Source organism: Delphinapterus leucas, chromosome 2, assembly GCF_059928025.1.
Source record: "Delphinapterus leucas isolate spDelLeu-1000000601 "Yukka" chromosome 2, BTC_Dleu_Yukka2, whole genome shotgun sequence".
Taxonomy (NCBI): Eukaryota; Metazoa; Chordata; class Mammalia; order Artiodactyla; family Monodontidae; genus Delphinapterus; species Delphinapterus leucas.
The window spans coordinates 180,669,918-180,694,582 of record NC_143130.1 but is presented as its reverse complement, the minus strand read 5'-3'; the positions used below and the strand labels follow the sequence as shown (position 1 = coordinate 180,694,582).

Here is a 24,665-nt window from a genome sequence, read left to right as displayed (position 1 = left end):
GCGCAGGCTCAGTAGTTGTGGTGCGCAGGCTTAGCTGTTCCATGGCATGTGGAATCTTCCTGGACCAGGACTTGAACCCATGTCCCCTGCACTGGCAGGTGGATTCTTAACCACTGCGCCACCAGGGAAGTCCCCGCTGACTTATTATTTTAGCTGTGTCTAACTTGTTATTTAATGCTCTTATTGAGGTTTTTACAAAGCTTTCTTCTGAGTCATTATCTTTCTCAGTGTGATGCTTTTCCAACTCTGGCTGTAGTTTATATTCTTTTGCTCTTTTCTAATCTTTTTTTGGGTTTTTTTTGGCCAATCTGCACGGCATGTGGGATCTTAGTTCCCCTACCAGGGATCAGACCCATGACCCCTGCATTGGAAGCACGGAGTCTTAACCACTGGACCGCCAGGGAAGTTCCAATACAATTTTATTTGTTATTTCATTCTAGTGTCGCTCATGGTGTGTTTTATGACCTTTGGCCGGGAATTCATCCTGGGCTAGACGTACTGTGGGGCAGTGGAGGGTCCTGGGCTGAAGAGGCCTTTCTCCAGACATGATTTGCATTTGCTTTTGTGGGAACCCAGGATGGCGACCAACCTAGAACCACTTTGTATACATCACTCATCCTGGAGCTTCTTCACCCATCTGGGGCTGTATACATGAATTTGAGCCCCAGGCCCGCATGACACCAAGGAAACTGAGAAGAGACACACGTGGGCGGCGCTCACGGCTCTTCTTTCTTCCTGTAGGTTTGGAAGATGCTGGCGCAATGGTTCCAAGTTGGATTAATGAAAGAACAAGCTGACATCGAGTCCTGGACCCAGAAACTCTTAATACGAGTCTTTACCCAGCCAGGAGGCCCTGTGGTGGGAGCTCCCAGATGGCATCTGCTCCCTCTCCCACTGAGGGCATAGAGATCTTCAGGGATCTGGTCTGTCTCCCTGGTTTTTTTTCCGTCGAGGTGTAGCTGACTTACAATGTTATATTAATTTTAGGTGTACAACACAGCGATTCAGTATCTGTATAGATTACACTCCATATAAAGTTATTATAACATAATTCCCTGTGCTGTACATCACATTTTTGTAACTTACTCATTTTATACCTGGTAGTTTGCACCTATGCTCCAGCTCCACGGGGAGAGGACAGCTTGCCCCACAGGGCACCCAGGGCAGTGCTGGGCCGGTCGCAAGGCAGGGGGCGAACTGTGAGGAAGTGCCTTCGTTGCGGTTTCTGCAGGAAGGCGGGGTGAGGCGGGGCAGGCAGGCTTAGGATGGGCCAGTTATGTTTGAAGGGCACCCCACCCCAGAAGCTGCTGTGAGTGTGACGGGCGTATAGTTTGAGGCTGTGTGAGGACTCCAGGTACCCCAGGCGAGTCTTCATTTGCTTAGCGATGGCTAACAGGCCCGCAGGTGGATGATAAAGCATCAACTTACAGACTAAAGTGTGGCTAACACCCTCCATGACGCCTTTTCCTAGCGCATCTGGCCCGTCAGTACCCGCCGAGCTTGCCTCTGTGCAAGTCTGTGGGGACCTACAGGACGGGGTGCTGCGTTTCTCCTTCACTTATGTGTGTTTAACCCATTTTCCACTATCTTCCACATATACCAGGCAGGGCCTAAGGCTTTCTGTTCGGCATCCTTTACACAAGAGAGTTTTGGGGGGGTTTTGTTGCGTTTTTTTTTTTTTTTTCATCCAAAGCTGGGGCAGAGACAGACAGGTTTCTTCAAGTTTGAAGGCAGGGACTTCCCTGGTGGCGCAGTGGTTAAGAACCTGCCTGCCAATGCAGGGGACACAGGTTCGAGCCCTGGTCTCGGAAGATCCCACATGCCAAGGAGCAACTAAGCCCGTGTGCCACAACTACTGAGCCTGCGCTCTAGCGCCCACAAGCCACAACTACTGAGCCCGCGTGCTGCAACTACTAAAGCCCACGTGCCTAGAACCTGTGCTCTGCAACAAGAAAAGCCACCACAGTGAGAAGGCCGTGCACCACAATGAAGAGTAGCCCCCGCTCTCCACAACTAGAAAAAGCCCATGCACGGCAACGAACACCCAACGCAGCCAAAAATAATAAATAAATAAATAAATTTTTAAAAAAAAGTTTGAAGACAGGTGGATTTTTGCCTTTCTATCCTGACACAGAGAGTGTAGCCGCTACAGATGTCCCAGATTTGTGTAGCACTCCCAGCTTGGGTGGACCTGTGGCCTGGGCCAGAGGTCATCAAACTATAGCCTTGGGCCAAATCCAGCTGAGTATGATCCTTGGCGTTCATCTCATCACAGCAAACCTCCACTAAAAACAAACTCAGTGGAGGTCTTTTGGAAAATGATCAAGGAAGGAAACATGGGAATCCAGGAGGCAAAGTAGAATACCAAAGGTACATGCAGGGAAAGGCAAATGGACTTTAAAACTGACAGCCGAGGGCGTCCCTGGTGGCGCAGTGGTTGAGAGTCCGCCTGCCGATGCAGGGGACAGGGGTTCGTGCCCCGGTCCGGGAAGACCCCACGGCTCATGGGCCCGTGAGCCATGGCCGCTGAGCCTGCGCGTCCAGAGCCTGTGCTCCGTAACGGGAGAGGCCTCAGCAGTGAGAGGCCCGCGTACCACACACAAAACAAAAAACAACAAAAACTGACAGCTGACCCTGGGGTTTACGACGTGTGCAAGGACAGGGCAGGCGAGGGACAGGGCAGGCGTGGGACAGGGCAGGTCCGGGGACAGAGCAGGTGTAGGACAGAGCAGGTGTGGGACAGAGCAGGCGAGGGGGCAGAGCAGGTCCAGGACAGAGCAGGTGTGGGGAGCTGCTTGGGTACAAGTGACCTGCGAGCAGGCTCTGGGGTAGGCCGCTTGCTCCTGCTGCCTGTCCCTCTTGCTTCTGGGTCCTCCCTGTAGCAGGAGGTGGGGGACAGTATCGTCCCTGGGCTGGAGGCACTGGGTGGTGTGATGTCACCCCAGAGCGGGTGAGGGCCATAAAAAGGGAGAAGGAATTGGGAGCAGCTGGGCCCCAGCACACAGCGCCAGCGCCCCTCCTGTGCTACGTGTACACGGGATGGCCTATTTTATAGGGCGCTCTTGGACCCTGCATCACTGAACGGCTTGAATAAAATAACTTTTCTCTCTTTGAGGAGCAAACCTCCGGAAAGTTCCCTGCTTTGCTTTCTTGCCTAGGTCTCCCCCTGGTGGCAGCATGTCTGCATCGCACCGTGCCAGTCTTGGGGGTCAAATGGGATTTTTCCAGCCCAGGAAGGGAGACCCCTGGGCTGAGCACCCGGGGGTGGCAGGGAGCCCCCTCCCCGCACCAAACACCAACACTGGAGAAATGAGGCCAAGGCGACAAACGCCGGCATGTTGCCACATGACAGAAGAATGATTTATTAGAACAAATTCCATGACAAATCATATAAAATAACCATTTTCTGAAAGACATCCATAAGACCACCTGAGGACAAGATGCACGGAGGTGCCTCCAAGAAGCCAGACAAATAAGTTACCAATCCCAAGGTGAAGGCTGGAGGGGGCATGAATTTGTGAATAAAAGACCTGTGTGGCGATGACCGCGGCGGGTGCTGATGGGAGTGTGGTGGACGGACGGCCACTGCTCGTTTCCGGGGGACAGGCTGTGGGCAGCTGTGCGGAGCGCGCGGGGCGGGGTACCAGGACCAGCACCCCCTCCGTGTGCACACAGCAGGCTCGCGGACGGGGCCGGCCACGGACCCCACTGCCACTCACACACGTACACACCGGGGAGGGGGCACAGGGCCGGGGCGTGGGGCTCCACATCAGCTAAATGTAAACACGGACACACGCGTCACCCACCGCGGCCCCAGACCCGCGCCCGCTGTGACCCCGGCCCCCGCAGTCGGTCCTGCCCCGCGATCGATATTAGCGCAGGTGCCAGGCAGGGTGGGGGCGCCCCAGCCCCACCCGCCGCAGCCAGTGGGCTCTTTGGCTTCGAGGCTGCGAAAACATCAGCCCCCGGGAGGGGGCTGGGCTCTGCTCGCCTGGCACGTTCCCAGCTGAAAGAATCCTGAGAAATAAAACTGTTCCTGGGGGGCTGCCCCTACCCCCCCACCACAGGACCTGGAGCACAGAGGCCCGGGAGGCACCCAATTAATGCCCACAGAGTCCGCAGGACAGCGGGGAGGGGAGCGGGGGGAGGGGACGTTGTCCAGGGAGCTTCTGAAGCCCGGTTTTTGGTCATTTTGGTTAATCGCTCCCCTCCATCTGGCCCAGAACCACCGGAAGCCGGGTGCCGGGCCCCGCCTCCCTCCCTGGACATGCCCGCGTCGGGGGCTGAGCCTGGGCTGTGTGAGCGCAGGCGTGCCTGACGAGTGCTCGTGCCTGTGTGCACGGCGCCCGGCCCACGCGCTCAGTGTTTGGCAGTTGTGTTGGCACCAAAGGCTCGAAGCAGTGGGGTTCCTGCCACAAATGTTTCCACAGGCTGCATGCCCGCCCCGGGCCACCGGACTCTGGGGCGGCTGGGAGCTGCCATCGCCCTGCCCAGCCCGCACTCGGCCGCCTCAAGTCCCGGGGCGTCACGAGGCGTCTCCCCACCGCCCTGCTCTGTGTTTGGCACTGAAAGACCGCATCGCCCAGTCCTCTCCCCCAACCTGGTCCCAGCCAGCACACAGGAACAGGGCGGGTACGCACGTGTCCCCCAGCCCACGAGGCAGAGCGGGACCCTCCGGGCCAGGGAGGCTGCTGCAATGGCACAAACTACTCCTTCCTTGAAAGCTAACGACAAAATAACAGCGATGGAAAGGAGGCTGGGCACACGCCCGGACACTGGCCCTTGGCATCGGCCACAGCGGGAGCTGGGCCAGGAGGCCAGTGGGGCGGGGGGGCACTGGGAGCTGAGGAGGGGGCCTGGGCACCCACGGGGTTATGGCACGTGTGGGGGTCTTTGTGGTGAACTGTCCAGGCCCAGGGTGTGGAGAGGCTGCCCAGCCCCAACACCTAGATCAGGAACTGCTCCGTGTCGGGGAGGAAGGAGGGGTCCGGGAGGCCGGGGGTCCCGCAGTTTGCCCGCTGCGGAAAACTCCTCGCCGGCAGGGCCGACGGGGGTGAGGACGGACTCTGGGAGGCCGGCCGGCCTCTCCCGAGCTGGGCCGAGCCCGCAGAACCCCGGTTTCCGGTCAGCATGTCCAGGTTCCCACTGGGGTCCACGATGGCGTTGATGACTGGGGGGGTGGGGAGGGTCAGGCCGGCCGGAGGGTCCTGCCCTGCCTCCCGTGCCCAGCCGGGGGCCTCCTGGCCGGTTAGCTGTGGGTGTGGGCCAGGCTCCACCAAGGCCCCCGACAGTCCTCCCAGCACCCCGCACGGCCAGAGGCGCCAGTGCAGCGCCCCCGGGTCTGGGCCACACCCACCTTCCAGCTGCTTCTGCACCCGCCTCAGTTCCTTCAGGATGGAGCTGATTTCCTGGGGGCGGGCGGGAAAGAGGCCGCTGAAGCAGGACCCCAGCGCTCGCCTCTCCCTGGGGTCCCGGGCTCAGGCAGCTCCCCCCTGCAGCCAAGCGGGCCGGGGGCGCAGAGGGGCCCCTCACCTTGTTGGACGTCTTCAGGATGGGCACCTCGTTCTCCGCGTTGATCCTGGCCTCCAGGTCTTCCCAGGCTCGCCCTGTGCTCTGAAAGAGGATCCTGCACCCCGAGGGGCGGGGGTGGGAACAGACAGAGGGCAGTGACCAAGAGACCCAGGCATGGCACCAGCCACGGGGAGGTCCATGCCAGCCCCTCCTGCGCACACGGGTAAACTGAGGCCTGGAGCAGGACCTGGGCAGGCTGGTCCCAGCGTCCTGTCTCTGGGCCTAATGTGGGGAAGGCTGGGAGGAAGGAGGGTGCAGGGAGGGAGGGGCGGGTCATCCTGGGGGCTCTGGCCCTCCCAGGCCCAGGGTCTGGTTGCCAAAACGCACGCGCGCGCGTGTGTGCGTGCGTGCACACGTGGCAGAGTCCTGGCACACAGGCACACGTCTGTACCCGTGTCAGGGCCTCAGGCTGGGTGTCCGCTAGGCAGCGGTGGCTCCCCGGCCCGTCCCAGGGGCTCTCACTGGCCAGCGGCACGCGGGCCGACTCACTTCATCTTCTCAGCGAGGTGCTCCGTGTTCTCGCGGATGGCCTGGGACAGCTGCGACACGGGGTTCAGCATCAGGTTATCGAAGATCACCTGCGAGGACCTGGCATCAGCCCGGCGCCTGGACGCCCCAGGAAGCCCTGTGCCCTCCATGCCCTGACGCGGCCCAGAGCCCAGAGTGAGCCCTCCGAGGGGAGGGGCGCCTGCCTCCTCGCGGTTCCGAGGCCGCGTCTTGCCGGCCAGGGCGTCCTCGCAGCGGTCGTTCATGTTCTGGTCCAGGTCCTGAGAGCGCAGGGAGCTGGGCGGCACCTTCTGGAAGCTGAGGCTGGCCTCGGGGATGCGCTGCACCAGCTGCAGAGTGGGGGGAGCAGGGGCGTGGCCCATGGGGCGGGCAGTGGACAGAGCAGACGCCGCCTGGCCGCTCAGGGTCCCTGGGCACCCCGCCCTCGTGGAGCAGGTGCCGGGCCCGCACTCTCAGGGTGGCTGGTGGGGGGCGGTGCTGGGCACGGGGTGCGGCCCCGGGGAGGGCTCACAGCCACGGCCCCCCACCTGGGCGTGCAAGGGGCTGCCGAGGGCAGGCTCACCTCCTCGCGGGCGGAGATGGTGGAGGCGGGGGTGCCGGGCGCACTGGCGCGAGAGGGGCTGTGGGCAGGCCCCGGGCAGCCCGGCGAGTCACCGTCTCCGGCCACATCGTGGATCTCGCGGGCCAGGGTGGCCACGTCCTTCACCAGCGTCTGGCTCAGCCTGCAGCGGCAGGAGGGAAGACAGGTCCTGCGGGGTCCTCCTGGGCCCGGTCTCAGTGCAGGGAAGTGTGGGGACAGGAGCCAGACGGGACACGACGTCACCCCCCCACAGGCAGAAACCCCCCTCCCCCCCGCCCAGGTGGGGTGGGAGTCCCTCCCAGGAGGCAGCCACTGGGTCAGGAGCAGGGCCAGGGGTACACAGCCTCCAGCCTGGCCCAAACTACACCCAACCAGCCACCAGCAGCAGTGCCAGGGGGACTCCCACTGGGCGCCTCAGTGCCCAACCCCCTGAAGATGGGGGGGCTGGGGCGGGGCCCTGGGAGGAGGGATAGGCAGATACACCCACAGGCTCCTGACCACCAGGGCCACATGAGCCCCGCTCCACAGGCAGGGAGACGGAGGCAGAGTCACTGACAAGGGTCAGAGCCAAGCAGGCCCAGAGGCCAGGGACTCTCCACAGGGCAGGGAGGCCAAGCCTGCAGCCCCAGAGACAGCCCAGACCTCCGTCCCCTCCGCCCTGCCAATGGTAACACACACTTCCCTGAGAGGCTCCCGGGCCACCCAGGAAAGGACACAGGCCAGCTGGGGAGCAGCTCCCTGCCGCAGACTGCCCGTGAAGCCCCAGAGCTGGAGCCGAAAGCCTCCGTCGCCCGCCCTCGGAGCACCTCAGCCCCACGGCCGGCGCGCTCTGCGCTACTCCAGCCCTTGGCCAGGCTCGGGGCAGGGGGACGGGCTCCGGCCTCTGGCTCCCTCAGCCCTCGACGCCTGCTGTCACTCCAGGGACGGGACACCAGGACCCACCAAGGACCAAGGACCAGGTCTCTGCACACAGCTGTCCCAGCTCTGCTCAGGGCGCCCCCCCCAGCCGGCCCTCGTACCCGTCCACTCTTGGCGGCAACTACAGCCCCTCCCGACAGGTGCTGGGCACAGCTGGAGAAATTTCCCTGGCTGGCCTCTGCCTCCCACCAAGGGCTGCCCCAGACCCCATCAAGATAGGGGTCCCCGACTTGGTCCCACCCTTCCGACATCAAAAACACAGAAGGACCCCCTTTGAACTGCTGGTGACCTGTGCCCCTGCCCCCAGCCAGCCCCGCCCTCCACTCCCTCTGTCCTCCGCACCCTGCAGGCTGGTGTGTTCAAGCTCGCCCACTCGGGAAGCCCCCTGGGGCCCCCACTTCCCCTTCCTCTCTCCTTCCACCTCCGCCCCCTTCCCCTCAGCCAGGTGCGGCGCCCCCTCCAGAACCCCACACCCTGTCTCCTTGGCCGGCCCCTCGGCCCCCTCCCAAGCATCACTCTGCACAGGCAACTTCCCTCCAACCACCCTCCAGGTGTCCCGAGAGCCCTGCCCCAGCCCTCTTCTCTTCATGCTCTCCACGCCCTCACACCGCCCACAGCCTTGGTCACCGTCTTCATGCTGGTGACACCCACACCTCCATCCCCCACGTGGGCCACTGTCCTAGGAGCCACTGCCCCCGCTCACGTCCCTCCAGGTGCCTCACCGGCTCAAGCTCAGCATCCTTGGCACCAAAACTCACCAGTCACCAGCCCCAGCCGTTTACCTCCTGCCCTCTCCACAAGCCCTGCAGAGCCAAGCCATCACAGCACCGACCACTACTCAGCAAAAGACCACTCTCTTTCCCTGCCACCTCTGCACCATCCTTTTCAGCGCCTGACCTGGAGGCGATCCTTCCACCGAATGACTGCATGAAGGAACTCATCTTCAATAAAAATCTTGGTGAAGACCTTCCTGTACCAGAGGTTCCCCCACCCTTCTGGGCAGATCTGCATCCATCCATCCAGCCACCCACTACCCATGCAACTGCCCGCCCATCTATCCATTCATCACGCACCCAACCGTCCATCATCCATCCACCCAACCGTCCATCATCTATCTATCCACCCAACCATCATCCCTCCATCCACCCATCTATCCATCCCCCTGACAAGCATTTCTCAAGCCCTTTTAGGAACTAACCCCCAGCCCAGTCCCAAGGGGAGGCACCCTGTGGATCAGCAGCTTGTGCCGTCACCTGGCAATCTCGGCGATCTCGGCTGTCTGCACAATGAAACCATAAGGGTCGGGCTCTTCTTCCTCATCATCTGTGTCCCGGAGGCCAGGGGCCCGGGGTCGGGCCCGGCCAGAGCTGCCAGCCCGTGGGGTCTGCGTGGCTGTTGAGGCATGGGGGCGGGCGTGTTTGGGGGAGCCGTGGTGGGAGCCATACTCCTCCTCGGATGTGGATGTGCAATCCGAGCCCTGCTGCCGGCGACGCACGTCTCGGGTGAGTGAATTGGTTCCAAAAGCAAGAACAGAACAGAGCGGCCGTCAGCACCTGCGGCAGCCCTGAGGCCCCTCCAGGCAAGGGCCCGGTGCTGCAGGATGAGCTGTGCTGCGGCTGGCACCCCCGCACTCAGACGCCCTTTGGCTGAAGAGCCAGCAGCTGCTGGGCTCCGGGGACCGCAAGGTCACTGCCAGCCCAGAAGCACGTGCACAGACGGGTAGCCTGGCGTGTCCATGGGCCCTTGTGGAGCAGCTCAGGGTCGTGGCTGGTTGGCAGTGGCAGGGGCCACGTTCTGGGGGAGGGTCTGTGCCCATCAGGCAGAACCAGCGCCCTTGGTTAGGGTTAGGGTGAGGGATCTGGGAATTGGTGCCTGCAGACACGCCGGGTGGGGGTAAACCACTGCACGTGGATCAGCCATGGCCCTGGCCTGGACCGTACGTGTGGCCGCACAGCCCGTGGTCAGAACCCAGCTCAGCCGCCGCAACCCCTCCCTGCACCTGCTCGCCCACCCCTGCGCTGAGCCCCTGTGGCGGCCGCAAACGTGCACAGTACAAGGAAGGGTGGGGCAGCAGGTTCCCACCAAGCAGGTGTGGCCCTCACCCCTTGGCCATGGGGCAGATGCCACCTTGGCCCCCTGAAGACCTGGCAGGCAGGGAGGGGCCCGAGCTCCAAGGCCGTGGGTGCGGGAGGGGTCGGGGGTTGGGGCAGGCATGGAAGCAGCAGCACGGGGCTGGACCAGCAGTGCTGACACCTTAAACCAATTCATTCAGAGGATGGGTCAGTCCCCACGCAGGGCGAGCCTGGCTGCAGGGATGCCCACATCCACCCCGGCAGGAGCCGGCTCCGGTGCCACGGCAGCCGTCCCTCCCTTATGCACACACGGGGTCCGCAACTCCAGGGAGGGGCAGGCCCAGCCCCCTGTCTGCAGTCACCCAGGTCTGCTTGCGAGTCAGGGGCAGTCCCTCCAGGCTGGAGATGGTCGGGGTTTTCTGCGTTCACACCAGGACCGCCTGGGGGCTGCAGGAGGCCCGCCACCCGTGCACAGCCGGGTGCACGTGTATGTGTGCACCCGCCGACGGGAAAAGGGGCTCCTCCAGGGCCAGCACTGGGGGCCCCGTAGCTGGTGCAAGGCCGATGCACAGAGACCTGCAGACACACTGCGCATGCCGACCGGACCCAGGGCCGCCCTCCCGCTCCCCACACTCACTGGGTGAGGAGTACCGGGCGCTGCCCGGGCGGGCCCTGCTGAAGGGCTGGCGGGGGGGCGTGGGGGCGCTGGCGGCCTTCCTGGCCGTGGCCCGAGCGTCGGCCACGGCGGGCTTGCGGCCGGCGCAGTACAGCTCGACGCTGCGGCCGGAGAAGCCGGCGCGGGTCGGGGCCGCCTCCGAGTCGCTGGGCCCTGTGAAGGAGCCAGCCCGCTTCCGGGGCATCGCCAGGATGTCCAGGCGTGACAGCTTCTTGGCCTGCTCGGCAGCCGGCTGCCCCGCCGGCTCGGGATTGGCCGGGGGCCCCCGTTCGCCATCTGCGGCCTCTGTGTCCGAGGCATCCCCCAGCCGGGCCCGCCTCAGCCGGGAGGCCCGCGTGGGCCGTGGGGCGGACAAGCTGTTGGAGCGGGTCAGCGCCTGCTGCACCTTCTGGAGGCCGGCTGAGCCGCGGCTCTGTTCTTCCCGGGCAGCAGGGGACGGCGGTGGGGCCGTGGGTTTCCGGCGAGGCCCCCGCCGCCCTGCCCCCGCGGCCCCGGAGGTCTCGTGGTCAGAAGTGACCGTGTCCACACCGGGCAGGTGGGCAAGGCTGGAGCCTCGTTCCTCATCGGGCCAGTCCAGGGACCCTCGGGGCCCGTGGCCACGCCGTGTGGCCAGGCGCCTTGCCGGCTCCCCGCGGCCCGCGTCCGCTGGGCCCGGTGGGCGACGCTGCTTCTCTGAGAGGCGCTCACGGGCGCTGCTCAGGCCGACACCCCCCACGTCCTGCGCAGCCGGCGGGGATGGCAGCTTCTCCTTCTGCAGCCCCGAGGGCTGCGGGCTGGGCCCGTTCTTGCCGCTGAGGAGACTGACGGTGCTGGCCGTGTCCACATCGGAGTCTCCGGACAGGGAGTCCTCTGGCGGCCCAGGGACGCCGCCCAGCTCACCCTCCGGCTCCTCCACGGACTTGGAGAGCAGTCTGGCCTCCAGGGCGGCCAGCGCCGTCTCTGTCTCCTTCAGGATCAGGTGGGTGTCCTGAGGGTGCAGGTCCATGCGTGAGGCCCGGGCCGCGGCCAGGTCCTGCAGGAGGGGGTGGGTGCTAATGTACGGCAGCTGGCCAGGAGCTGCGGGGCCGCTGGCCGGCTCCTTGGTGAAGCTCTCCTGCCGGACGAACGCCGGGGCCTCCTTGGTGGGGGCTGGGGCGGGGCCCTCAGGCTCCGGGGACTGCCCTGTCCGCAGCTGGATGACCATCCTCCCACTGGTGCTGACGTACACGCTGTCCCGTGTCGGGGGGCTGGGCTGCGCTGCCCGCCCCGGGCCCTCCACCTGCCCTGGAGCCACAGTCGCTTTCCTGGGGAAGGCCGCCTCCCCGTTCTGGTCCCCAGCGAAGGAAGAGGTGGGGGCCGGCTCCCCAGGGGCCCTCGGTGAGCGCCGGCCCCTCGTCCACTCCGGTCCCTCCTGGGGGCTCCCGCGTCTTTCTTCCTGCAGGCCTCCGCCTGGCTCAGGGCCCCGGCCTCCGTCCGACCCACTGGCGTCACTGAGGCTGTCGGGCTCCAGGTCTTCCTGTCCCAAGAGGAGGCCGGCCTGCTCGCTGCCCAGCTCCGGTGGCCCCGGCCCGCTCCTCCTGGTGGCCTCGGGGCCGGCGGGGCTGTCCGCCCTGTCGCTGGGCAGCTGTGGGAGCAGCCGTCGCTGGCGCACAGGCAGGGCTCCCTCCAGCTCTCTGGCTCTGCGCCCGGGGCCGTCGTCTGGAAGACAAGGGGGCTGGTTCGAGTGAGCGCTGCCCGCGGGCCCACACGAGGAGCTGGCCCTCCCCCGGGCACAGTGACGTGCGCTCGCGTCTGCCTAGTTGGTGGCCTCAGGCTACCCCCTCCCTGCTGTGGCACTGGAGCCACTTACCTGACAGGCCCGGGTCCGAGTAGCTGTCGGCCAGACTGGCCCAGCGGGACACCCACTTCTGACCCCCGGGGGAGCCCGGTACTGGGAGGCCCTACGGAGAGGAGGGCAGGAGCGTGTCCGCGGCAGGGAGAGACAGGAGCCCCACGGGGAGGTGCTGGGGGCAGGAGGGGGTGAGGCAGCCCGCCCCAACACCTGCCCCCCAACAGAAGCAGCCAGAGGACCCCCGTGGCCTCACCTGGCTTGCGTAACTACCCACGTCTCAGCCTGGCTCAGTGGCTTGGAGGTCAGCGGTCCCTGCCCCCCCGAGACTCAGCCAAGCCCCGCCCGTGGGCACATATACGCAGGCACCCGTGACCCTCTGCACAGGTGGGCGCCAGGGCCCGGAGCCCACAGCTCGGGCAGGACCAGAGCCTTCGAGTGCATACAGGACGCAATGACCGGGGCCCCGGCCCAGATGCCGTCCTCTCCCCGCCCAGTCCCTCCCCAGGGACGTGTCTGGGCTCAGTCCCACACACCTGGAGCTCCACCGGGGGGGTTCCGCCCCCGCCCACTGGCCGGGAGGCAAACTCCTGCAGCAAGGCCATCCGCTGGGCCACTCCGTCACCAGGCTCGTCTCTGTCCCCTCTGATAACTGGACGGAAGGTGGCTGAGGACGCTCTGGAGAGTTCAGGGGACTCCCGTACCCCAAAGACCTGCCGGGAGGGACAGCCGGGCAGCAGGTCAGAGCCCGCGCCCAAGGCCGGCCTCCCGGGCTCTGGCTGCAGCACGCCCACCTGGTCGATCATCCGGCGGGCCTCCTCCACCTCCCGGTCCTGCACCTCCGTGTCGATGGTGTAGGTCCCCGCGTCACTGAGGCTGTCGTCCTCCTCCTGCTTGCGTGCCTTTGTCACTTGGGGGTCAGCAGGGGGTGGCGGCGGTGGCGAGGGGGCCGCGGGGCTGGCCCCGCGGGGTAGCAGGGGGGTGGGCGGCGTCGGGGGCGTCTTCTCGGGGCCTGACCGGGCAGCCGGGGAGCCGTCCCGCAGGCACTGGGCCATGAAGTCCTGGGCCAGGCGGGAGCGGCGTCCCATGCTGCCGAAAGGGCGAGCTGGGGCCCGGGCGGCAGGCGAGGGGCCGCCCAGCCGCTCCTCTGCCTTCTCCCGCTTGAGCGAGCTGGCCCGCTGCGGCCCCGAGCTGCCACCCGCCCCCCGGGCCGAGGCCGGGGTGGGGGCGGCTGGGCGGTCCCTGTCGGCCGGCCCGGGGCCGCGGCGCCTGTCGGGCCTGGGGTCCCCGGGCGGTGTGTGCGTGAAGGACTGGGAACGCTTCTTGCGGGGCGTGTCCTCGTCGAAGAACTCGATGACGAACGCCTGCTGGCTGTGCAGCAGCTCCTGGGGGTCCCGCCTGAGCTGCCTCTGTAGCCGCACCTGCTCCCCGCCGGCCTCCGAGGGGACCCCAGCTGCCCCGGCCGCCTGGGCCACGGGGTCCTCCGAGTCGCTCTGTGTGCCGTCCTCGTGCTTGTGGCCTGGAGGGGGCAGGGGCCCGACGCATGAGGCCGAGGGAAAGGAAACGCCCGGGGGTCGACACAAAACCACCGCTGTCGTGTGGTCGGGGACACACTGCCCCACCGTGGACCCAGCCCACATGGCCCAGAGAAGCAACAGGATCACGCCGGACAGCCCCCGACAGGGCAGGCGGCTCTCGGGCAACGTAAAGGGACCCAGGAGACGAGGCCGCCGAGGCGAGGGCAGGCAGCCGCGCACTCACCCTTCAGGGTGCGCGTGTGCACCGGCAGGTCGCTCTTGGTGCTGTGCCGGTCATCGGCGGGGCCGGCCCGCTGCAGCAGGCTGGGGTCGCTCTGCGCCAGCCAGTCGGCCACCTTGGTCTCCACAGAGACCACTTCGATGGCTGTGGGCTCCTTGCCAGGGGGCCGGCGCTGGCGCAGGGAGAACTTGCTGATGTGGTCCTTGATCTTGACCTTGCCGGGGCTGCAGTCGTCAAACTCGATGGTGAAGCAGGCGTGGCTCTGCACCACGGGGGCCACCCCGCCCCCGCCCACCTCCGCATCCCTGGTGGGCGCCTCGTGTGCCGGCACCTCTGGGGCCCGCGACGGGGGGACCTCCTTGGTGGGGATCTCGAAGTAGCTGGGCTCCCGCCGGAACGAGTAGCCCTGCGGCTCCGCGGGGGCCCGGAAGGCGGCCGTCGTCCCCACGAGGTCACTGTCCCGCTGAGCCAGCTCCTTGGGCCGCTCTGTGGGGGAACACGTGCTCAGGCCAGGCACGTGCTCACGGTGGCACCCTCGCCCCACCCACCTCCGCGAGGACCATGGGCGCCGTGTCTCCCTGCCCACGGCCCCGCCGAGGGCACCTCCAGAGCAGGCTGCCCTCCAGGACTTACCCGTGTCGGGCTCATCCTGGCGCCGCTCCTCGGGCAGGCTGCTACCATCGTCCTCACCCCACCAGGAGGGCTGCCCGTACAGGGGTGTGCGGTAGGCCGCCGCCTCTGCAGAGGAAGAGTTGGACCCTGGGTCCCTGTGGCCCCAACACAGACAGAGGCGGAGACCCGGAGCTGGGGAAGATGCTGGGGTCTGCAGGGGGCCCCAGCACCACCTCCCAGCTCGGATCTGCAGCTGCCCAGAACCTTGGCCAGCCACCCTGAGGCCCACTTCTGCAACCCTGGTGGGTGACAACGGCAGTGACAACCTCCCCATGGGGTGGCTGCTCCAGGGAGGTTCGTCCCTGGGGTCGCACTGCCCTCAGCACTGCGGTCCTGGGGCAGGCAATCCCTTGAGCCCGGCCTGGGCCCTCTGCCCCTAGGGCCTCCCTGACAGTGGGGCGGGAGGACAGCAGCGAGCCCCACCCAGGGCTGGCCTCTCCCCCAGGGCCTGTAAATGGTTCGGGTCACTGATAGGTGACCTGGGGCTGAGAGCCTCTGCACTCTGACTGAACCACGTGGGGCAGGTGGCTGTTTCCACAGGGGTGCAGGAGTGCACGGTGAGTGTGGCTACAGGGGTGCAGGAGTGCAGGCACATATGCTGGGGGGCTGTGCGGGGAGGGGAACGTGTGTACGTCGGGGTGCAGGGGCGAAAGGTCAGCTCCTGGGTGAGGTGGACCAAGGCCTGTGTGCACACCCCTGCCCCTCCCGCACCCCTCTGCACACCATCTTACCTGGCCCCGGTCTCCGGTCCCCCCTCTCTGGCCTGGGGTTCACGGCCTCGCAGTAAGGAGCCTGCTCCGGCACAGCCTCGCCCGTCTTGGGCACCGGGCTCTTGACGCTCACCTGCAGCTGGCTGGTATACTTCTCGTGCTGTGGGCAGCGGCCGGGGTGAGGGGTGTCCTCGGGAGGACGCCCCCGCCCAGGGCACCTGCGTGGCCTCTCCTCTGCCCCACAGTGGCATGAGGTCCCCCTCACAACCCTCGCGGAGCAGACAGCCTAAGACCTGCCCGTGTCACGAGGCTCAAAGCTGGGGGGGCCGCACCCAAGGCTGGGGGCATCCTCAGGTCCACAAGCTTCCAGAAGGGAGTGGACAGCAACCGTCAGAGGGGAGACTGCCACCCACAGGCCCCTCCAGAGAGGGGGTGGGACAGCCCTCAGGAGCAGTGGGAGGTGGGGAGCAGCAGCCTGTCCGTGCGTGCGTGTGTGCGTGCCGGGCCCCACCTGGCTGAGCTTGGCGATCATCGGCCCTGCCCCTCACTGGCTGTGTGACTCTAGGCAGGCCACCCACGCTCCCTGTGCTGCCCATGGTTACTTTGGAAAATGGGACTAAGCCTCCCCCCCAACCCCCCGCCATGGGGCTCCTGGGTGAGGCTCTGGGCAGGGTCCCCTGAGTCTGCTCCATGACGCCTGCACAACTGAGCAAGGGGAAAGGAGAGGCTCCACCTGCCGTGACTGACACTGGGGCCTTCGAGCCCCAGCTGAAGGAAGGGTGCTCGAGGGTGCCCCTCATCCAGGACCTCCCACGAGGCTGTCCCCAAAGGCTGCCTCCCTGCTAGCCTCCGGCCTGCTCCTGGCCACCTCCACCCATGGTAGCCTGATCAGGGTCCTCCCGGTACCCAAGATGCTGGGTGGGCCCCGGCCCTCCCTCCCACCCACCCCCTCCTGCTGGGCAAAGCAGCCTCCTCTGGGGCTCCAGCCACACCCGCCGTCTGTGGTCTGTGACTGCATCAGCCAGGGGTGGGGCGGGGCGGGTCGCATGACTATCTTCCCCACCTGGCCGACGGGGCCATCTGGCAGGGCAGGCCAAGCCAGGCTGACGCACAGCGGCCCAGAGGCCTGGGGGAGATGGGCAGTGGGAAGCGGAGGGCTGTGGGGACACAGGGATGCAGGGGCCCCAGGCCAAGCACCAGCACTGACCCTGAGCGCCTCCTCAGGGACGCGGTGCTGCACCCGCTCCAGCACGTACATGTTGGAATGTGACAGCGCGTTAAGGAGAGCAGGATGCAGGAAGGGGGCGGGGCCCTCGGACCCAGGCGTGGTGGATGAAGAGGGAAGGCGGGCTGGGCGGAGCGCTGGCGCAGATGCCTGCAAACTTCCCCCGACGTGTGTGCACTGGCCATGCGTCCACACTGCAGGGACAGGCCGCAGGCCATGTTGTCCCCGGTCAGGGGACAGGACAGAGGCTGCTCCAGGCCACCGCACTCATGTGCCCTAGGTCTGTGGGGATGCTCTCCACCCCACTTTCAGCCCAGGAGCCCAGCGGGGCCCCAGAGGCCAGGCCACATGCATCCAGCTCCAGCTCCCGTCCCAGACCACCCCTCAGCCCCCGGCCTCCTGAGGCTTCAGGGGTGGGGAGGGCCTGAGCCAGCCGCTGGGTCCACACCCGCCAGCGGCTGTGCCCAGGCGAATGTGGACGGAGGAGAGGATGCATTCCTGCCACACGTACGGGTCCCCAGCTGCCCAGGGCGGAGGCATGGCCCCCACTCACCCACGTCCTGAGCACAGAAAGCCATGCCTGGGCGGCCCCCAGAAACACCAGGACTCCGGGTCCCGGGAAAGTTTTCCCATTCCTCGGGCTCTGTGTGAGCTCAGCCCCGAGGCTGGGCAGAAGGTGTCCGCGGCTGGGGCCTTGGCTGTGGGCAGGCGGCGGCAGGGGCTGGAGTTCAGGGCGGAGCCTAGCCCGGGCTTCACTCTCCTGTCTCTAACCCCCTGAGGCCCCCACCCACTTCCAGCATAGCAGGGCGACTGAGGCCCTGGGGACAGGGGGGGCCAGGAGGGGTGGGCGCCCCGGGAGGATATCGTAGCCGAATCGGATGACGTCGTTGAGCTTCAGCGTGACGTATTTCTGGTCCGGGATGCGCACGTCGTTCACGAACGTCTGCGGAGTAGGCAGGTGGCGGAGAGGAGCCGGGGCAGGCGGGCCGGCGACTCTGGAGGCCCCAGAAGCGGACCACCAGGCCCTCCTGTGCTGTTCTGGGCCCGGCACCGTCCTCCCAGCACGGGTGCACCAGCCTCACACCCCAACGGGACCACAGGACAGACGGCCGCAGGAGGGCTGGCCGAGGGGGCCGAGGCGCCAGACCCCACCCAGCACCCAGGGACCCTGACACAGCCCCTCAAGCACAGAACCCACGGACACCCCTGTGAGACGGCCCCTTCTCTCATCCACACAGAGCTTCGTGCCGGCCCCAGCCCCCAAAGCCCCCAGGAGCGGCGAGGCACACCCACAGGGTGGCCCCGGGGCAAGGCCGGTCAGATGGGGTGCCGAGGGAGGAGGGGCTGAGGGGGCAGAGACCCCAGCAGAGCCTGAGACCCTCGGCTGGGGGCACTCTGAGGGGGACCGGGGGGGTGGCACCCAGCACTTGCTGGTGTGCTCACATGGCCGAGGCAGAGCCAGCCTGAGGCTGCTGTGGGACCCCAGCTCAGGACGCAGGGCATCAGACTTCACAGGCTGGGAGAGAGGGGGAAGGGCCCTCCTCAGCTGGTATAAAGGGGTGGAGGCTGGTCGTTTGTTTTCTTACTGAAACGGCCTCCCAGGCCAGGAGACCAAACACAGAAAGAACAAGGCACCCAGACAGGTGTTGGACCCTAGAGAGAGCCCCGCCCTGTCCCTCCCGCCCTGCCTCCACCTGAACCCCTCTCTGCTCCTGCAGCCAGGAACTTCCTCTTGGTCACCTCCTTGTCCCTGCTGCCCCCAACTCACAGAAGAGCTCACATATACCCCTTAGGACAGGGTACCCCAGCACAGCCCCATCCGTCACAGGAGCCCCATTTCCCATCCTGCAGGAGGTCCCATTGCCTCCCCTGCCCACCAGAGGGCCCACTTCCCTCCTCACCCAGCAGGCAGCCCCACCTCCCAGAGGCCCTACCCAGTGGGAGCCCTCCCAAGGAGGCCACCACAGCAGGAGGTCCTGGTGGGAGCCAGGTGGGGACAAAGCAGAGGCGTGGGGCAGTGATGAGGGGGCAGACCCAGGGTGAGGATGGAGCTGGGGCAGTGCCAGCACTGAGGGAGGGGTCATGAACGGGGGTGGGGTCGTCACAGGGGGAGGGCCATGGAGGGGGTGGAGCCATGGGGGGGCCCAGCTGGAGTGGGGAACCAATGCAGAGGGGTGTGGCCATGAGGGGGTGGTGCCAGCACCATGGGAGGGGTCATGGAGGGGTGGGGCCAGCACAGGGGGTGGGGCCAGCACAGGGGGCGGGTCCTGGAGAGGGGCAGGGGGTAGGGCCACAATATGGGGTGGAGCCAGGGTGTGGGTGGAACTGGGCTGGGAAGAAGGGTGGGGCCAGCACAAAGGCCCTGCACTCACCCCATTGAGGCTGCCCAGGTCCTTGACCCAGTGCTCGTCCCTGTCTCGGTCATAGTTGATGACAGCGTGCTGCTTGTCCACACTGCGGGACTGGGGAGACACACAAACCCTCGGGTGGCCGACCGGGCCAGGTGGCCCAGGAGGTAGAGGCACCCCGCAGGAGGCCCCGCTCCCCACTCTCCAACCCTCCCCCACCTGACCACAATACCACCACCAGGCCCCTGGCCACGCAGCCCATGAGGTCCCACCCACGCCTCCACACCTCAAGCGTGTGTGCCCCAGAAGGCCCACCCAGGCCTGACCCGGCCAGCCGTCCTGGCCACGGAGCAGGCCACGGGGTTCCTCCTGCCCCAGCCTGCCTCGCGGGCCCCTCCCGTTGTGACCAGCCCTCCACAGCACCGGGAGGCCAGTGCCCCCCCTGCCATCCCAGCCACTGCTCCTGGGTCAGCGTGGGAGGGGCTGGGAATGCTCGGAAGATCTGGGACACGCTGTTCACTCCCAAGGGCAGGCCAGGCTGGACGGGGGCGGCAGGATCAAAGGGCTGTGGATGCTCAGGGGGAGCCCTCCCCCCACCAGCCTGGCCCACAGCGCACACCTCTCGGAGTGACGGACATGCGCACACACGCGTGACGTGCCTCAGATCCCACTGCCTTCTGCTCGTGTGCACAGGGCTCACATCCTGAGCACACCCTGCCACCCAGATGCCACACGCACGTGAACACATGCAGGTAGCTCTGCCCCGAGCACTTCCAGCTCTGCCCTGGCCACCAGCCAACCCAGGAGCCCTCCCCAAGGACAGTCACCCAGCTCCCTCACACAGTCCAGCTGGAGGGCCACAGCCCCTCCACTCCAGGGACAGAGAGGCAGGGACAGGGCCACAGGGTCACATCCTGCTGCGTCAGGCGCCGCCAGCACAAGCCGCCCTGCCCAGCCAGGGGGCGGGCAGTCTTGACACAGAGCGCATCGCCACCGCCCAGCCCACTGCCCACACCTCACTGCTGGAGGCCCCGTGTGTCTGGGTGGCAGCTGCATCCCTCCCCCACCACCTGAGAAGCCCAGGCCTGGGGCAGCCCCAGGAAACACCGGCAGGACCAGCCAACCGTGGGGTGCTGGGGCCCAGCCCTGGGCAGATGACAGTACCTGCCCAGCAGGGCAACCACGAGACACCCAGGACCCCCACTTCCAGAGCATGTCACGGGATCGACGAGACCCACACACTCGCTCCCCACCGCCTGGGACAGGATGGCCCGGCCCTTGGGAGGGTGACCCAGCACCTGAGTCCCTGCATCACCACCCTCCACCACCTTCTCAGTTCTCACAGGTGAGTGCCCAGACCCCTTCCCCCAGCCAGGGGCCACCTCCACGGAGCCACTTTCTCTCTGATTCTCTCCACCTACCCAGCACCCCCGGCACCATCCAGAAATGGCAAGTTTCCGGGGGGTGGGGCCCAATACCCTCCCCCGAGGACTGGAGCTCCCAGGCCTGGGCCTCCCTCACCCAGAGACAGGAGCGCACAGCAGGGTGGGGTGGGGTGGGGTGGACATGAGCTCTGGCCGAGGTGCCAGGGCAGGACCTGGCAAGGAGACTGCAGCAGGCAGGCCTGTGAGGGCTCCAGCCTCTCCTGGGCTCAGAGGCCTGAGGTGGCTGGCTTAATGCACAATGATGCTGCAGGAGCAGGGGCCCGAAAGGGGCTTGCAGGCCCACACCTCATGCTGCCATGGACCCTGGGTCCTCCAGAAGGGAGCAGGGGTGCAGGGGAGGCTTCAAGGGGGGCGCAGAGTCTGCGGGGCCAGCCGGGGCCTCCTGGACACAGAGGCCAGCCCGGAACCGTCTGCCCCAGCACCACCCCCGTGAGCCAGGGGAAGCACGGGCCTCCCTCCCCGGGAAGTCCCCAGGGCTGATCCTGGCGGGGCTCCAGTGCCAACTCACCTGCCTCCCAAAGCAACGGGTCTCTGGCGAGGTGAGTCTGACCTTGAGACCCCCTGCCCCGCGCCCCCGGCCTCATCTCTTTCCCCATCCCGAATTCCTCAAAGTCGGCACCCACAGCTAGACAGCTCCGGGCCACCCTGGCCGCAGCCTGTGCTCCGGACGTGGGCACCACCTCCTCCACTGGACTCTCCCACTGGTCCCCGAGCCAGCCCTTCCCACTGTCTTGGCCCAGGCAGGGTGGGGACAGGGCACGCTGGGGGGGCCCACACGCCCTCCTCTGGGCCTTGGTCTCCCGGCTGCAGGTGCTGGCAGAGCTTCCCCAGGCCCCAGGCCCCGGGCGGCCTAGACAAGGATCAGCAGCTGTCCCAGGGGCCTGCGTGCTTGGGCTCGCCCCACCTCAGGCCAGGGAGCTGCCCCTCTGGGTGGCCCCGTGGGTCAGGCATTCCTTAGAGTCCAGCCTGGCAGCTGGGAGGCCTGGGGCTCACTGAGGGGCTGGGGGCTCCCGTCCTCCTGCGCCCCCTCCGTGCCCAGCCACCTGCCCACCTCAGCCCTGCCCAACACCTGGATGCCACTGGGGCCGGACTCTGCCCTCCACATGGCCGGGTATTGGGCTCCCGGGGACCGCGGGCCTGAGAGGGGCTGCTGGTGGCTGCACACCGGGATGTGGCGGGACGGGGGCTCTGCTCGGCCTGAGGCAGACGTGGTGGCCGACAGCAGGAGGGCGCTCTGTGCCTCAGGCTTGGCCACTGCCTTTGCCAAGGTGTAGCCCCTAGAGGGGCTTCTGGGCTGACCTTTCCGGCCTGAACACCTTCCCACCCTCTCCAAGTTTCAGACCTCCAACTCAAGCCCAGCCTGGCCAAACCCAATTCCTCCTCCCTGCCCGCCTGGCCCTTCAGCCTCCCTGGGGAAGGCCACCGACCAAGCCCCCACCCCGCTGCTCTGGCCACACCCCCTCAGCCCCAGGCAGCGGCACCCTTCAATCTGCCCCCCGCCTGCATCCCCGCAGCCCTCCCCAGCCCTCCCTCTCGCCGCTCTGCCCCAGCCTGCCTGCTGGCCAGACACTTTGCCCCTGCAGGTGCCATGCCCTCTCCTGGGCCACGCTCTCCCAGTGCCCACCTTCCCTTTCCCAGCAAGACCCCCTCAACCTCGGCCCCCCCCCCCCCCCCCGCTCAGCCCCAGGCTCCCCGACGCTTGTACCCAGAGCCTGGGCTGCCCCACCCCCTCCCCAGACTGCAGAGAGCCAGGAGCCCTGGGCACAGGCAGGAAGGGTCCCGCAGCCAGAGCCCGCCCTCCCTCCCTCCCTCCCGGCCCAAGCCCAGGTGCCCAGAGGCTGGAAGCCCACGCCAGAGGGGGAGGTGGCCCCTTGGCCCAGGCAGGACTCAAGACTTAGAAGGACACAAAGCAGGCCACGTGGCAAGTGGAGCGCATGGGGCGCAGACGCGTAAAATAGCTTTAAGAGGCTCCAAACACGGAGTTTTGGAAAAGGACCTAATTGTCTGTAGTCACTTTAAAGCGGAATAAAGATGTGCTTCCAAAATTTGGGTCTGACGCCCTCCAGGAGTGAAAGCTCCGCCCAGCATCTGGCAGCGGCCCAAACCCCAGGCTCTGGGCACACCCTCCTGCCAGCTCACACCCAGCGCCACCCCAGCGGGGCCACAGCGCCCACGACCTGTGTGTGTGCAGGGGGATCCCGAGCTGGGTCTCTCAGGCCGTGGTTTCCGGGTAAGGATGTGTGCAGATGAATCCCAGCTGTCACCCCTCCCACGTGGCAAGCCAGGCGAAGGCAGAGAAGACACCTTGCCACAAACACGCACAGGCTCTCTCTCACACACACACAGACATGTACAACATCCACACACGTGTGCACACATGCACCTGTGCGCATACGTGTTTGCATGTGCACATGTGTGCACAGACGTGTGCCGACGCACAGGTACTCGCCCGCGCACATCCACACACGTACACACACACACGCCCTGCACCAGAGCCCAGGGACACAGGAGCAGGAGCCACAGCAGGCAGCCTGGGCTTGGGCACCAGGCAGACCTGGGCCCATGTCCCTGCTCACGTCCTCACTGGCCCAGCTTGTGCCAGTCTCGCCCTGGGGGCCAGGACCCCTGGCGAGTGGGCAGCCCGGTGGGAGAGCGTGGCGGCACGAGGCCAGGCTGGCGATTCTGCCTCTGGGACACAGCGCCCCCCACCTCCGAGATCCACACGTGGGCGCTCCTGCCTGGGTTGTGGTGCAGCCTCCTGGACGGCCCCTGTTCCCCAGCCGCGTCTCCTCGTGCCACACTGCCTCACCCTCCCCGCCGGGCAGAGGTCCCCCGCCTCCGCCAGCCCCCCTGCCAGCACCGCCCCTCCCACTCCCCAGCTCTCAGCACAGCGTCACCATGTCCAGTTGGCCCCAGAGCCCCCCCGTCCCAAACCCGGTGCCGCCTTTGGGTTTGGCTCCTGGGGGGTCACCTGGCTCCTGCTTATGTGTTTGTGGGCGGCCCAGCCCTGGAATGGAGACCCCAGGCTCCAGCGTGGGGCCAGTGACCATCGAGTGACAAATGTGGGAATGGACGCAAAGACACACAGAGGGCAGGCCAGGGTGCTCCGGGAGCACGTGGCAGGGAGAGGGTGGGGATGGGGCAGGCATGGACGATCTCGGAAAGCCAGGCAGGTGGGGAGAGGCTGTGGCCCCCAGGAGGCCTAGTGGCCAGGGGTACCTATCCCTGAACCCGGGGATGCCTGAGGCATGAGGGAGGGAGAGGGAAGGTCGGGGTTTGCCCCTGAACACCTGGCGGGGTTGGAGAAGGGGGTTTGTTCAGCACCAGGCTCGGGCTGCCTCTGAGATGCCCAGGAGCTGATGACGCACGAGACTGGGGACAGCACGGTGACAGACACCATTTGCATCACGTGAGCAGAGGTGGAAATCGAGGCTGTGGGTATGGACAGGACCTCCAGGGAGGGGTCACGTACACCCAGAGCCCAGGCTAAGTGGGAAAGCTGCAGGGGCCGCCAGGCAGGCGCCAAGAGGCCCGGGAGCCTGGAGCTGCCATCCTAGGGAGAAGCTGTGGGGGGGTGGGGGGGACGGCGTGTGCAGTGGCCAACCGGGCGGTGGCGTGGGGACTGAGGCCGTGGTGTACAGGTGAGGAACTCCCTAGCAGAGGCCCCACAGAAGAGTACGGGGTGAAGGGGGCTGGCAGGACAGCACTGCAAGAGGATGGGCGTCCTGAGCAAGGGGCAGGTGGGCTGGAGGGGGGAGGTGTTGGGAGGGGGCGGCATTCCCACATCTACTCTACAGCTACGTGACCTCCCTGAGCCTCAGTTTCCCCGTGTGGTGGAGACACGGCCACGCTGCCCAGAACAGCCTGAGGCAGAAACGCAGGTGCACCCAGGCCAGGGCCAGCCCAGCATGGAGGGCTGAGGATCCCCCCTCCCTCCACCCTGCTCAGGGCTCCACACTGATCGGCCCAGAAACTAGGAATTGGACCCCAAACTCACACTGCGCACCCTGCCCACCCCCTGGGAAGAGAAGCAGGCAGGGTGAGGGCCTGACGCAGGGCACAGAGCTGGCAGGCAGGGGAGGAGCAAGCACGCTGGGCCCCCAGCGCTCACAGGCTCCCATCAAGCGCCGAGGCCCTCCCAGCCACCCCGGCGGAAGGGCAGGGCCATCGACAAGCCGCACAGTCACAGCAGGGAACACACAACTCCCCGCCAGGGGTCAGGGCCAAATGTGGTGACCCCTGTGGCTCTCTCACCAACGGACAGACGACAGAGGTCATGTCACGTGACACCATCACGGAGCCACCGGCCACATCAAGACCCCCGCATCGGCCACCCCAGGAGGCCGGGGGTGGGGGGCAACCTACGGCCTCTGCTT

At 66.4% G+C, this 24,665-nt stretch overlaps 1 protein-coding gene across 8 annotated transcripts in view; it reads right to left on the bottom strand.

The window, feature by feature from the left end:
- Positions 1–4,846: 4,846 nt before the first annotated feature.
- CEP170B (centrosomal protein 170B) overlaps positions 4,847–24,665 on the bottom strand; it is a 24,586-nt gene continuing 4,767 nt past the window's right edge. For 2 of the 8 annotated variants that reach the window (XM_089908276.1, XM_022575934.2), the window contains exons 3-19: positions 18,869–18,958; positions 17,361–17,439; positions 16,479–16,537; positions 15,293–15,431; positions 14,523–14,627; positions 13,893–14,375; positions 12,926–13,650; positions 12,668–12,844; positions 12,153–12,243; positions 10,286–12,001; positions 8,830–9,073; positions 6,641–6,800; positions 6,264–6,407; positions 6,061–6,149; positions 5,533–5,626; positions 5,357–5,408; positions 4,847–5,170 (exon numbers count right to left, since the gene is read on the bottom strand). In XM_089908276.1, coding sequence (XP_089764402.1) covers positions 4,947–5,170; positions 5,357–5,408; positions 5,533–5,626; positions 6,061–6,149; positions 6,264–6,407; positions 6,641–6,800; positions 8,830–9,073; positions 10,286–12,001; positions 12,153–12,243; positions 12,668–12,844; positions 12,926–13,650; positions 13,893–14,375; positions 14,523–14,627; positions 15,293–15,431; positions 16,479–16,537; positions 17,361–17,439; positions 18,869–18,958 — 4,671 coding nt within the window. In that variant the 3' untranslated portion in view covers positions 4,847–4,946. The other 6 variants (XM_089908277.1, XM_089908280.1, XM_089908278.1 and 3 more) reach the window with 6 other exon arrangements.